The 13,930-nt window shown below is 34.4% G+C and overlaps 2 protein-coding genes across 3 annotated transcripts in view; one reads left to right on the top strand and one right to left on the bottom strand.

Moving 5' to 3' along the window:
* LOC129744497 (transmembrane protein 14 homolog) overlaps positions 1-9,392 on the top strand; it is a 31,851-nt gene extending 22,459 nt beyond the window's left edge. Inside the window, exon 2 of the mRNA XM_055737036.1 lies at positions 8,310-9,392. Within this exon, the coding sequence (XP_055593011.1) occupies positions 8,372-8,881 (510 nt within the window). The 5' untranslated portion in view covers positions 8,310-8,371 and the 3' untranslated portion in view covers positions 8,882-9,392. The remainder of the gene's footprint in view (positions 1-8,309) is intronic.
* Positions 1-13,930, bottom strand: part of LOC129744496 (fatty acyl-CoA reductase wat) — a 122,501-nt gene that overhangs the window by 13,362 nt on the left and 95,209 nt on the right. The window lies entirely within an intron of this gene.

The raw sequence follows: 13,930 nt of genomic DNA, 5'->3' as shown, positions 1-13,930 counted from the left end.
TTTGTTCATATTCTAAATAAAGCAAGCTTGATATGGACCTCACGTGTCCAATGCTATCGGCTGTAAAAAAAGTTATACTTTTCCTATAAGGCCCAACATGTATATTGAAAAAAAAAAACAATTTGGGACATTTCCGTTATTTAAAGATCCCTAACCATATTCTGAATGGTGCACCCACAAATCAAATTCTACTCCAATAATGAACATCCTTAGAAGTGGAATTATTGGTATAAGATTATATGCCGGATCGGCATTAACAACCTTTCTAATAACTGGGATTATCCTTCCAGCGCAACCGCATAGCATATGTCTGAAAGAAACAAAATATAACATATCCCATATCCTATCACAAGTCAAAGCGGAATGGAACCAATCAGGCAGCAAGGATATTGTTGAATGATGTTCCGGCATTTGAAGAAAAAACATTATTTGTTCTCTAGTCAGTTTCTAGTTTCCCATTTCCACCCCATTCCTCTCCCATTTTCATCCGTTTCCCATCAAAGACAAAGGAGGATGAAAAAAGACACCGGCCAAACGACAGACGGCCAGTGCAGTGCGTTTTTTTTGTAATCGGCGGTATCAGAACAATTATGACAATACATTTTTGGTCGCTAACCGACTCAGATGGTGCACTGGATAAGATATCAGACTGGCAAGCTTGGGTGGGATGTTGCAGTGAGTTCGATTCTCACTATATATATTTTTTGGATGAGTTATCCAATAGGTTGAAAAACCCATGAAATGTTTTTCTTGTTTCGCTTGAATGTAGTGGCACATCATTTTTCTTGGGAGCTCGAGTCTTTATGCCAGTATACTTTTCCAATCATATCATCTTTGGTACAGTACACTTTTCAGCGCATCTTCGGCACAGAGATTTGCTAAATAGGCATTGGATTTTTGCAACTTCTTCTATGGGTGTGGATACTTAAACTTCTCAACTAAAAAAGTTGAGTGTCCTTCAAAACGTCAACCCTGGTACCAACCGAAAAAGCCTCAAAGTTCAGCCGGGTTCTTTCAAAGTGCATCCACCCCCATTAGGAAGCGAAAGACGCCTACACTTAACGACGACATGTCTCCAGCAAACAAACGGCATGGTAAATAGCAGCACTATACAGTAGTTAAGAGAAATAATATCTGCAGTTTAGATCGCCTAATCAGTGCAGCACGTGCCAAATCAACGCGCCGGTTGATCTACTAGAAAAACCGTGGCACGAATATCACCGCGTCAAACAACCCGGCGGCGGCGGCAGGCTGCTGATTGTTTATGGCATTAGAGAATTCTGGAGGTCAGACGTGCTCCGAATTTGTTGGGATCCTCCATCCATACCGAGAGCATTAATCAAGTCCGTTTCGTCTTCCACTTTGGGGCTCGCCCGACGGAATATCCGAAAGGCGTAAAATTTTCGGGGAGGTTTACCTCGGATTGATTTGCTACCTATTTATCTATGATCGGACGATGGGCTCGATCAAGATTTCTTTTTACCAAACGAACTACCTAATGTCCAACCAAACGGCGGGTTTCTTTTCTCGATCGATCGCACAAGATCAAGGCCGTTGGACCAGGTGGCGCATCAGCCCAACTATTTCTTCGGCATCTGATAGCGTTTGACCTCCGCACAAATCGAACACCGTCAACAGATCAACGGGACGACGACATGTTTGTTTGTTTGTCTGTCTCTCCGTTTAAAGGTTGCGCGACAAAAGCTTGCTAACTAACCAACTGATGACTCGACGGAGGTCTTTACTCTGTCCGGTGTCCTCCGGGCCATGTCCCGCCAAATTTCGACAACGGACGGACGTGAGGGTACTCGTCCAAAGTCTGGTTTGTATTTAAGTAGTCATTGAAGGCTTTCATCGTCGTAGTTAATAGAAAATTCACCACTGACACCACCAATGCGAATTGACACGTACGAAAGGGAAAAAAAAAGTTAAATTGATGCCTGATGAGGAACGTGAGCGACATTTTAATCGATTTGGGGACTTTCGAGGTGATTGAGGAACGAACACAGTTCATGGCATTAGTGGAAAAAGTTTGGTGGTGAATCACTCACTGGGCTAGTGCTAGTGTTGTTTTCAAGACATTATCTTTTGATAGGCTGTAAATTTTCAAGTACGCCGGATATTCTTTTCTCAATGCCAATCTACTATCTGAATGTTGAGAAACAGTTGAACGAAAATTAAAAATATGGAGAAAACACTAACACATTAAGAAAGACATAGAAAACATCCACTCTTCATACGCAAACATTTTCCAATTACTCGGAAAAATATGCGAACTGGCAGATAAAAAAATGCACACAAAAAACTACATCATCAACACACATACACTGCCGACCAAAAGTGCCACTTCAAAAACATGATCGACCATATCTCAGCCATTTTATGACATGTTGCAATTCATTCGATAGATCGTGAGCAAAAGCTTCTTAGAATGTTTTTGACAAAAAGTTAAGCTTATATTGCCTAAACTTAGCTTAAAGTTGGGACACTTTTCAAAAACTGCACTTAAAATTCAAACCCGATCATCTCAAGGTGGGGTGGACCAAACTTTTAAATTCGAGTTGCATTAAAATCCTTTTTTCATATTTATCAAAACACATTTGTTAAACTTTGTGCAAAAAATTAGTAATGTACCGTAAACTGGGGGAACATTGATCCATTTTTTAATTCATTTTAGAATATTTTTGAAGGGGTTGCTTTTTTGTAGCACTAAAAATTTTCAAAATACTTACTGAGGTATGGACTGTGAAGCATGATCATTGATAGTAGAATATTCAAATGACTTTAGTGGCTATAACTAAATGTTTAGTTACAATACCAAGATTTCATGTTTCGGGGTTCATCTGATCACTATCCCAGCAAACATTTATGAAGGTATAATGCAGGAACAACAGAATTATTCAAACAAATATACCAGATTAATAGATTGTATTAAAGTTACTAAAATGACATATAGCTACAAAAGTGGGGGCGATATATCTACAATGACAAGATTCCAACGTTTCGATTTTCCCACAAAAAGCAAAATAAACGAAAAAAAAAATTTCTTCGACCGAGATTTGAACTCCATTCCTCCGAGTTCGCTGTCCGATAGCTTACCACGATGCCAACTCATCAGTTGATATGATCCACGCTATAGCTCTATAGATGAGATTTTCTTTTTACGAACCGGTCAAAGGAAGAGCCCTCATAGAGTGTCAATTGAAGGACCGCCCATTTATCGTAAATCAGTTCACTCAAATCGTAAATGTCGAATTAGCATATTTTCAACTTTTTGGAGACATATTTACGAATTGACTAAACTGCTATATCCGATTCAACTTTTTTCACTTAATACCCAAAGTGTTTACGATGGTTATTGAAAATGAGTTAATAGTCGATTTGGATTATCATTTCTATTACGATTTCATGTTAGCTGGGTTGGTTGTAACGTATCTCAACATCTTCAAAATTATTGTTTTGATGCCAATAAGCACAGAAGGCTTAAAACATCATGAACAGTAGATTTTTGTTTGGACTCAATTTAATTTTTTAACGTTTTCTTTCAAAAACAAATATACTCAACAGATGGACAATGTTGCTGCATACATTTTGGGGCAAACATTATAAACATTTCTCAATATTTTTGGTTCCAAAAAAAAATTAAATCTTACCTTCATGCAATTCCCTAGGTCCTACTACTGTTCCTATGTTCTTTTTCTATTGAAACTCAACCACTTTTGTTGGCATTTGTTCTATACAGGCTTTCTAATAGAAAATGTTCGTTTTTTAAATATACAAAATTTATCATAGAATGACCATAAAAATAACTCTAAAACTATACCTATATAAAGGAAAAATTGAAACTTTCATACAAAACCAAATGCTTCTAAATGCTATCATTTTATAAGAAAAGGTGTTTGTTTGTGAGTCTTCGAAAAAAACAGATGTTTCAAAACTTTAAAACTACATTTTAAGTAATATAAAAAAAATCTCCAACTACAAACCAAACTTAGTCTATTTGAAACTCAATTTATAAGCTTTCAAACGTAGAAAACAGTTTACAGATATTTTAACTTCAGACTCAGTTAATGATGATTATCTGCGAAAATTTCATTTTGATCAAAGTTCCCCCAGTTTATGTATGGTACTTAAAATGAATAAAATAGTACGTAAGTTTTCGTTCAAAAGTTTGGGATCACCCCGCAGGTATGGTGTAACGGCCATTAGTTTGGGATCTGCATTTTATATAGGAGGCTAAAACATATATCGTAGATGATTATCAGAAAAACGTATACTAAGATTGGAACATCAGTTTTTAAATGAGTGTAAAGTTGTGATATCATGAACCATATGATTTCAATACTTATACTTTCAATAACTATTTCATAAGTAAGTGCAGAGCATGAGCTTAAGCCCAATCGTTCTGCAAAAACTTGTAAATGTAAGACAACTATGTTATGGTCAAATCAAAATTGCGTGTTTTTTTTAACGGGCGGACTATTTGGTGAAAATTATCAGAAAATGATCGAACTTTAGCTAAATGTTTAATGGAGTTAGTCTTCAAAAATACTTTAACTAAATATCCGTAAAGTATGTTCAACTCATAAGCTTCTAAATCATCTTACCAGATAAACAAATCGATGTTTGATAACCGAGATATGCGTGAAATAAAAATGCTTGTTTTAGAAGACAGGTCCCTAAATTATGGCCTTTACAATATGTTGCGGGGTGATCCCAAACTTATTAACGATAACTTTAGCAAGCTATTTTATTTATTTCAAGTACATTACAAATTGTTTTCACAAAATTTAACAAATGTGTTTTGATAAATATGAAAAAAGGGATTTGAATGCAACTCGAATTTTGAAAATTGGTCCAACCCACCTTGAGATGATCGGGTTTGATGTTTTTGCAGTTTTTGAAAAGTGCCCCAACTTTAAGTTAAGTTTAGGTGATAAAAACTTAACATATCATAACGGGAGTGGGCTTAATAGCAGCACGTTATCCAAACCCAACCTTTTGCCGGCAGTGTATAAACAGCTGAATATTGATCAAAACAATATAAGTTCAAAACGAAGACTGTGCTTAAAGTTCGATGCTGTTGAAATTAATCCAAAAACACTACGGATTTTCACCTGAAAACATCTGTACGCAGAAACCTTATATAAAAAAAACACAAATTAATTTAAATTATCCGGAAAACAGATAAAAAACAGCTTTACACAACCAGCCGAGTCGACACTCACAAGAAAACGGCATCTTTTCGGTATGAAAGCATCAATTATGATCAGCAGAACCGACTAAATAAACAATATTTTAGTCCCTGAAGAAGATCCAATGAGAATCGAAACGTTGGCTACGTAAATCAATACGTCGATTTAGCTAAATACGAGATTGCAAGTAAAAAAACCCGAAAAAAACATATTTCCTCTGTCGAACTTACTACTACAAAAAAAAAAAAAAAGAAATAGAAAAAAACAAGTGTAACACAACAGTCTTTAAACCTATAAATTTCGACATTGTTTGTTCACTAGACTGCCATATTAGACTGAGTCGATTGGAAGTTATTTTTGAATTTCTCAAACCCTGGGGTCTTAAAAGCTTCATCTTGATTCAAAATTCATCCATAATTTTTTTTTCAGAATTTTCAAATAACGTTTACATGAGTAAATTTTAACTTAAAGGTTTTTATGGAAAATTGAATATTTTGAACTCATTCTTATTGCTTCTGTGGAACCGTTTTTGTGTCAATTTATACATTTTTTAAAGGAAATTTTTTGCTGAATTTGTCGAAGACCGTAACTTCGTAACTTATAAGACAACTAAGTTGCTGTTTTTCATGGGTATGTCTTTTGGAATTGAAAACAATAAATTTAATTGACATCACTGCTGGTAGTTCGCGAAGTATTGCACGAAAAATAGTCAAACTTTTTTGTTTAAAAAGATACGAAAAATTCCTATAGAGAAGTTATAAATTAGCACAAAAACCATGAGCAGGCTCGGTTCCAAAGAAGAAACAAAAATGATGCTGATAAACTGCAAAAAACCATGGATGAGCTTTGAACAAAAATAAAGTTTTTTAGACCCCAGAGTTTGAGAAATTCAAAAATGATTACAAATCGACTCAGTCTACTGCCACACTCAAGCTCAATTTTCTCAACACCAAGATGAAAAAAATCATGGAATAACATAGACGTACAACTAGTAATGAATTTCAACGGATGTTAAGCATAAATGTCAAGTCAATTCTGGACAATTGTGTATATAATACGTAGATTAAAAAAAAGAAGATAAGAGCTCTTTAACATATAGAAAAAGAATCCCAAGAAACCAAAAGTCGCATATTTATTTAATGTTGGACATTTAAAGTACAGTACATAATTCCCACTTTTACACGAACATGAGAAATCTTCAAAAATCTCACAAAACATTTATGTGCGTTTGAAGCATCTTTAAATATATAAGGTCAATTTGAAGTATCGATCTTTCTAATGAACTGCTTACTAACTATTTGGTTCCAAGCGGAACTGAATTGGAAGTTCTATGAGAATATAAAACAATTTTTTTTTCTTCAGTTATGTCAAGATATTCTAAGCTGGTCACAGATATGAACCAAAATGTTACTCTGAAAAATTACCGGGGTTGAAGTTGAAGCAGCTAAAATGGTCAAATAATTTTGAAAGAGGCAATTTAATTCGCATTACTTCATTTTGTCATTATACAATCACTATAGGTAAAATTTAAAAATAACTTATTAGTTCAAAATAAAAAGAATCATTTCTGGGTTATGATCTATTATTTGTTCACAGTAAAAATTTTCAATGAGTAATACATTTAATTTTCTTTTTTCTCAATTTATACACCAAATCCTAGGCCCTCATTCGAGTCCGATCCCAAACTTTCTTTTCGGTTGGCGCCACTCTTGCAGCAGCAGTAGCGTTATGAATTTACCCGAAAATATTTTAAGATTCGATAAAAAAAATATCACAAAAAGAAATGCAATTGCCGATTCATTTGTAAATTTATTGTTTTGAAATACAGCGATTTCAATCGCCTCTGCGTTACAGTAGTATGCTAAAATAAATTTTGAGGCGTATGAAAAATATTTTGAACTGCAGCTTTTTTCTCTGTTTAGTGGTTGAAATTCGATAAACCTCTTGGATTTATTCATCCCAGACAATTTGATCTTCATGGAAAAGATTGACATCTCATCATTTTAGAGTTCATTGACTCCATGCAGGATGGACCATCTTGATTTTGTCGTTTTTTGACTACATATTGACAATGGTCTGAGACCACTGCCCGTGATCAACCGGTCTTTGTGTTCCGTTGACAAACAGGTGTCAAAGATATCTCAATACTATTGATTGCCTTTTGAGTAGGTTGAAGGGAACAATGTTTTCCGAAAATTGAAATGTTAAGTGAAGGTAGGAATTCTACAAAAATTATATTCGAACTTTTAGGCAACCGCACTTGTTGTGTGTTTGGGGTTATTTTTTTCTCAAATAGTCGACCAAGCAGCACAAGAAATCACATATTGTTATGCAAGAATGTGACGCCAAACAGGCCTAGGTCTAACTAGCTAGACTCGAACCCCAAAGCAGCTGATCTGAACTTAGCAAGATATGCGTCGAGCTCTTAAATGTGCGACGATGATGATGATGCCTGATGAAGGTTAAACTGACAAAAAAGCAATACTTACGAGAGCATGCTCTAGGTGAGGTAAGTGTGAAAATGAAAAAGAAAAAAAACTCTGAAATGGGGTGTAAGTTAGCTCGTCGGCATAAATGGTTGTCAATAGCAGAGGAAAAAAACGAAAACTTCAAACAACATTATGTCCAGAGTTCAAGTTCGTCTTTGGAAAAAAGGATTGTCAGCAACAATTGACAATCGCAACATCGGTGAACTTGAGCCGCGTATTTGTTGATCGGCAAATAAGGTACCACAACTCCATTGAAGTCTTATTTAGCCGAAGCTTACATTGGTTTAGTTTAAGGTAACCTGAATAGTTTGGAGAAGTACCAATTTTTAAGGTGAACAGGCTTCTAATTGATAGTTTTCTGTAAAATGGTATACAGATTTTAATTTTAGAAATGATACTTAAATTTTGACCTGACGTTCGACAGTACAAAAAATCGTATCCAACCTTTGATTTCTTACCGCCAAAATAATTTTACCTCACCAAAGCCTGCAAACACCAACTAAACATACCTGTGATTGATATTACCTGTAATATGTTAGGTATACCTACATGCCATCCAAATACCCTTGCTTCCGAATTATATAATCATCAGTTTACAACAAGTATCCGTATTCTCTTGTTCCAGAGTGCATTTTAACGGTTTAGTCAACAACTATCCCAGAAACAGCAGCCAGCTAGCCAATCATCATGAGCTACGGAAGGCCTCCACCGAAGATCGACGGGATGGTATCGCTGAAGGTCGACAATCTGACCTACCGGACAACTCCGGATGATCTGCGCAGAACCTTCGAACGCTACGGCCAGGTGGGCGATATCTACATTCCACGTGATCGCCGTTCCCGGGAAAGCCGTGGTTTTGCCTTCGTTCGATTCTACGACAAGCGCGACGCCCAGGACGCCCTGGATGGATTGGACGGACGCATGTTAGACGGCAGGGAGCTTCGCATTCAAATGGCCCGCTACGGACGTCCCTCTTCGCCACAGCGTGGAGGAGGTGGCGGTCGTGGACGCTTCAATGGTCGAGATCGTTCTCCGGATCGCTTCCGACGGCGCTCACGATCCTTCGAACGTCCCCGTGCCGGTGGCCGACGCTCTTACTCCCGTTCCCGCTCTCGCTCCCGTGACCGATCCCGCTCTGCTAGCCTCCGGAAGGCATCCCGTTCCCGATCCCGCAGCCCTGTCAACCGGGACTACTAAACTCCCCATCAATTGACGCCAGCTAGCCCCTAGCGAACACTTACTTTCGAGAGCGATATGTGCATGATTCAACACAAAAGGATCCGTTACAGTCGCTGTGCACTCAAATTGAAAATATCTTAATTTTACACATTACTTAGTAACCGGTGTCGGATTTCGTGAACGAACTGCTTTTCATTGGATTATCACAGTCGCTCAGTTTTGTTTTTAAAATTCAATTTCCAACATTGAAATGCATCAGTATCCAATCATAATATAAACTCAACACTTTAATATAACAAAGGAAGAAGAAAAAACACAAACCGTCAGCCAAACAACAGCAGAAAGTTTAAATTTCGACAAACAAGAATTAATATAATCAACGTCTTTATTTCAAATACTTGCGTGAGAAAGAACCAACAAAACTTAATCTGTATAAGCTTACAGGATTAATAAGCTGAATGTAACTGTGAATGAAACCAGCGGAATAAAACGTACAATAAAGATGAATATCTTTTCAAATAAAAAAAAAGTGCCTTCTCACATTGCAATATCCGAAATTATTTCAGGGAAGAATCATCCCAGAGGATGATATCCCAGTGTGTTACAGTGTGTTATCACAATAATTTTGCAAACAGAGGAGATCAAAGGAAGGTAAGTTTAGAGTAAGTTGGATTAATACATTTATACGATATTCAGTCCCACGGCATAAATTGATGAACATTATTCCTCCAAATAACTCGTTCAACGGCAACCGTTCTTCAGCTTATTGGATTTTTCGCATGCGCGAGATCACATTCCACTTTGGTCTAACCACCTCGCTCGTTGCGCCTCAGCTCGTCTGCTGGGTTTCACAGTTAAGAGTAAGTTTCATGATTCAGGGGTAGCCACAGAACCGGTAAATCCGGGAATTTAAAATCGCTCCGGAAAAACGGGGAATTCAGACCCAAAACCGGAAAAAAATAAGAAAGGGGAACCAAAATTCAGTTTTGGTTCCAAGATAAAGGATTTAACTATTTAACTCAAAATTCAAAAAATCAGAATTATAATTAAAATTGTATGTCAGAATTCAAAAGTTTAAAAAATGTGTGGTAAGAAAGAAAACAATAAATTTTGAAATCTGAAATCTGAAATCTGAAAAAAAGACTAAATTTTCACCGAAATATAGAGTTCAAAACTGTCTCACAGAATGAGGTAAAAAATTCAAAAAGCCACTTGATAATTTCGTATAATTAGAGGGTGCTGAATTCAAAAATGCTATTTGATTTTTTCTACCAGCTCCAATTTTCAAGATTAAAAGGTTAACTTTAAAAAAAGGTAAAAATCTGTTGAATATTTATTAAAAAAAAAAAATGAGACGTTTCTAAGATACACGCAAGAAGAAAGAAATTGAAAGTTTTAAATCAATAATCAATTTTTTCAAATGTTGCGAGTATTTTTGACTTTTGATAAAACCGGGGATTTCTTGCTCAAAATAGAATAGTTAGTTCATATCTTGATCTTCGATCAAATGGTGGATAATAAAAAGATTTTATATCAGTTTTTGTTTTTACAGAGGGTTGTCGGTTCTTCGTTGTCTATGAATGATTTTACTCAAAACTTAGTAATTGAAAAACGCAACATCATCAGAACTAAAGGTTTCAGAGGGATCTGAAAAATGATTCGGTTTCAAAACGGCCACATCTTTCAAAATCAGTTCTATAAACTAAGGCACCGCTATTCCTTGCGGATAATTTTAATAGTTCAGTCGTTTTACAGATTTGAAAACAAGAACATATCATGTTTTTATTGTAATCTGCATTTTATAACTGAGCGTAGTTTCATAAAAAAAATCTATATAACTTTTTAAGTCTCTTTGATTTTGATACCTTACATGTACACTATTCAACTTAGTTTTGGCTTTACCAGCTTAGCTCAGCTGGATTTTGCAGAAAATTTATAAAATTTGTAATCCTGATACAGAGGTTGCTTTCAAGAAAACATTATACAATATTTTACAATTTTATCATTAACCGGAACAGTTATTTTAAATTATTTTACCTCCAGAAAGTGACTCAAAATAAAATCATATGGTGAACAATTAACTGTAACTATTTTCACTGAACAAAAATCCACATGTTTCTGCTTAACAAAGCTAACCTTCTACTGCATGAAAAAAATGTGTCGATGGAAATACCTTGATTCACCTCTAACTTAAAAATTTATGCAACAAAAGTTTAATTCTTTAAAAAATGGTAGGTATAAGATTTTTTTTTTGGATTATAAAATTATGCAGTTCTGAATCAAGCTTAAAACTTAAAAAAAATCGAGACCATTTATGAGGCCGTATGCAGTACGGGATTTAGAAATGGTAGGAATGTTTTGTTTAAAAATTCTATGTCATTTTTTATTGTGAAATTTCTTTAAAATATGCATATATTCGGCCAAATACTAGGCGCAACTATTTGGTGCGCTGAATATTAGACAAATTTAAAGTTCGGGTAATATTTGGCTCAAATATCCGGTACAGTTTAATTTTTAATCACTAATTGAAAAAACTGATCTCGGATTTCTAAAATTATATATGGAAATTTTATCTTGAGCTTCGTGGGTTCTGAGTTCAGTGTTCAGATTTTTAAATAGTCCTACAGTCAAATTCGAGTAAATTTAATTTAAATTCAATTTAAACTGCAAACTGTCAACTACTATTTTACTACATTATGAAATTAATCAATATCTGAATGTTTTCTAATGGTAATTGGACTAAGAACTTTGATTTCATTATCATATAAACCATAATTTAAAATACCTTTTCCCTGTTGTTTTTAAATATTCAATTCGAAATTGAAAATCTCTGGCTAAAAAATACAGGGGGTGAATCTGAATTGAACCAAATGTATCATTTTTGTTTTTTTATAGCCCAAACTTTGATATGCTGTTTAATGATCCCTAAAACTGCAAATTCAAGACTGTGTAATTTGTTACACATATTTTTTTCAATTTTTTTTTATTTTAATAAATAATTCTTATTTGAGATTGTGATTTCTGCATTAAGAGCTTTTTGGATTTATGAAGCAAAATCAATGTTTGGTTAATTGTTTAAAAATAAATACTTTAACAAGAAATTAAAAATTAATAAGATTTTTTTTTCAATTTATGGGCTCTTTAAAAACAGGATAGAATCTGTATTAAATTGTAAAGAAAATATTTTTCGCTTTAAAATTCGGGTTTAAAACAGAAGAAAAGCATGTCGGAAAACGGTAGAGTCAACTTTCGTTCGAAGTTCGTTTAAGTGGCTGAAGAGAATGATATTCAGCTTCTAAGAGAATGTCAAAAAACTTTTAGGTGCCGGAAAAAAAATCCGGTTGACAGATTGCTTTGACAACAAGATGACAGAATGTTAGATTGCCGGTCTATCATAGTCTATCGCATCAGGGGCGGTCCTAATGGGGGGGGGGGGGGGGGCTTTCTGGGTGATTTTCCAAATTTTCAAAAATCAGTCAATATCCTAAATAGCTAGCGAAAAAACGTTTATTTTGAGAAACAGAATGGAGGGGGAGGGGGGTTTACAGTTGCAAATAAGACTTGTATTTTGTAGGTTTGTAATTTCAAAAATTAGTGAAAACTTTTTTTGTAGAGAAATGAATTCAACTTAGATGAAATTTCAGGGACTAGATAAGGGAAAATTGATGTTGATGAGACCAAGAAAAATGATTATGATCACATGGGAGAACTATTCCCTTCATTCCGATAGACATCGACACTCAACCAGTATAATATTCTTACGCCAGGTTGGTCTCCTGTAGTAGAATGTTAATACATGGGCCCCGGAGAGGCGCAAGATGTGGGTTCAAGTCTCACCGGGAGGCAAGGCGATAATTTTTTTTTTCGCATTTTTTTCAACATCAATTTTCCCTTATCTAGTCCCTGAAATTTCATCTAAGTTGGATTCATTTCTCTACAAAAAAAGTTTCGCTGACTGAATGTTTGAGTCAAGACCCATCTTTGGGTCACAGTTTAAAAATTAGTGAAAACTTTTAACAAATTTTCTCAATGCACTTATTTTTATATCCTTTTATAAAACAATCTGCGAATCTTAGATGTTCACTGCGAAAAAGTGTTGATAAAAAGATTATTTTTGTAATTTTTACAATTGGTAGTTTTAAAAATTATAACTTTAAGAATTCTTTAAAGAATTTTCCGATATAAATATCATTTCACAAATGAAAATTAAACACACATTTTCGTAGAAGAAAATATTTAAAAAAAATCTTCAAGTTATCCACTATATTTTTACTGGGCATCTTCATATCAGCGTAAGACCCTCACCAAAATTTTCATGATTCTCATTTTGCAACAATTTCAAAACAATTATTTAAGAAAAGTGTTCTTTAATAATTGCTGTGAATTAAAAACTGAATATACAATTATTTTTCTAAAGTATTTTGCTGAATCGTTGTTCGAAAGTATGGAATTATTATTAATTCTTGTTCCAATTCTTCAATTTTAAATATAAATTTAATTCTAAATAAGATCATCAAAATCATATTCTTAAGTATGAAGTTTTTGACACTTCATTTTTATTTGTTTTTTCTTGAATTTCGAGCTCTCACTCTCATACTAGATTTTTTTTATTGTAACTGAATCCAAATAAATAGTAACTCATTTGCAACGAATAATTTAAAAAAGTGAAAAGTAGTTTTTTTTCATGTTCTCAATATTTCCAAACTTTTTGTATCATGTTTGAATAAAATAAAAGAATATCGAATATACAGTGAGCGAAATAAAAATAGCACCACTATGTGTTTTGCTTGTCACCAAAATTTTCTTCTATAAATTGTTTTGAATTGTTCAACGGATAAATCAAGCATAAGTTTACTTTTTTTGGACGTTGCAATTGGCGTTGAGGACCAAAACTATGGAAAAAGGGTGCGAAATAAGAATAGGACCACTTGTGTTTTTCAACAAAAACAAGATTATTTCTAAAAAATTACCGTGTAAAAGTGAATAATATTGCTTCTACGAATTATTTGAATAGATAACTGCATTTTAAGGAGTTTTCTAGAATTCCAAAGATTTTCAATAGTTTTG

The sequence above is a fragment of the Uranotaenia lowii genome, chromosome 2 (genome assembly GCF_029784155.1).
Source record: "Uranotaenia lowii strain MFRU-FL chromosome 2, ASM2978415v1, whole genome shotgun sequence".
Taxonomy (NCBI): Eukaryota; Metazoa; Arthropoda; class Insecta; order Diptera; family Culicidae; genus Uranotaenia; species Uranotaenia lowii.
Note: the sequence above shows the minus strand (reverse complement) of the source record. Positions and strands in the feature narration are given on the sequence as shown.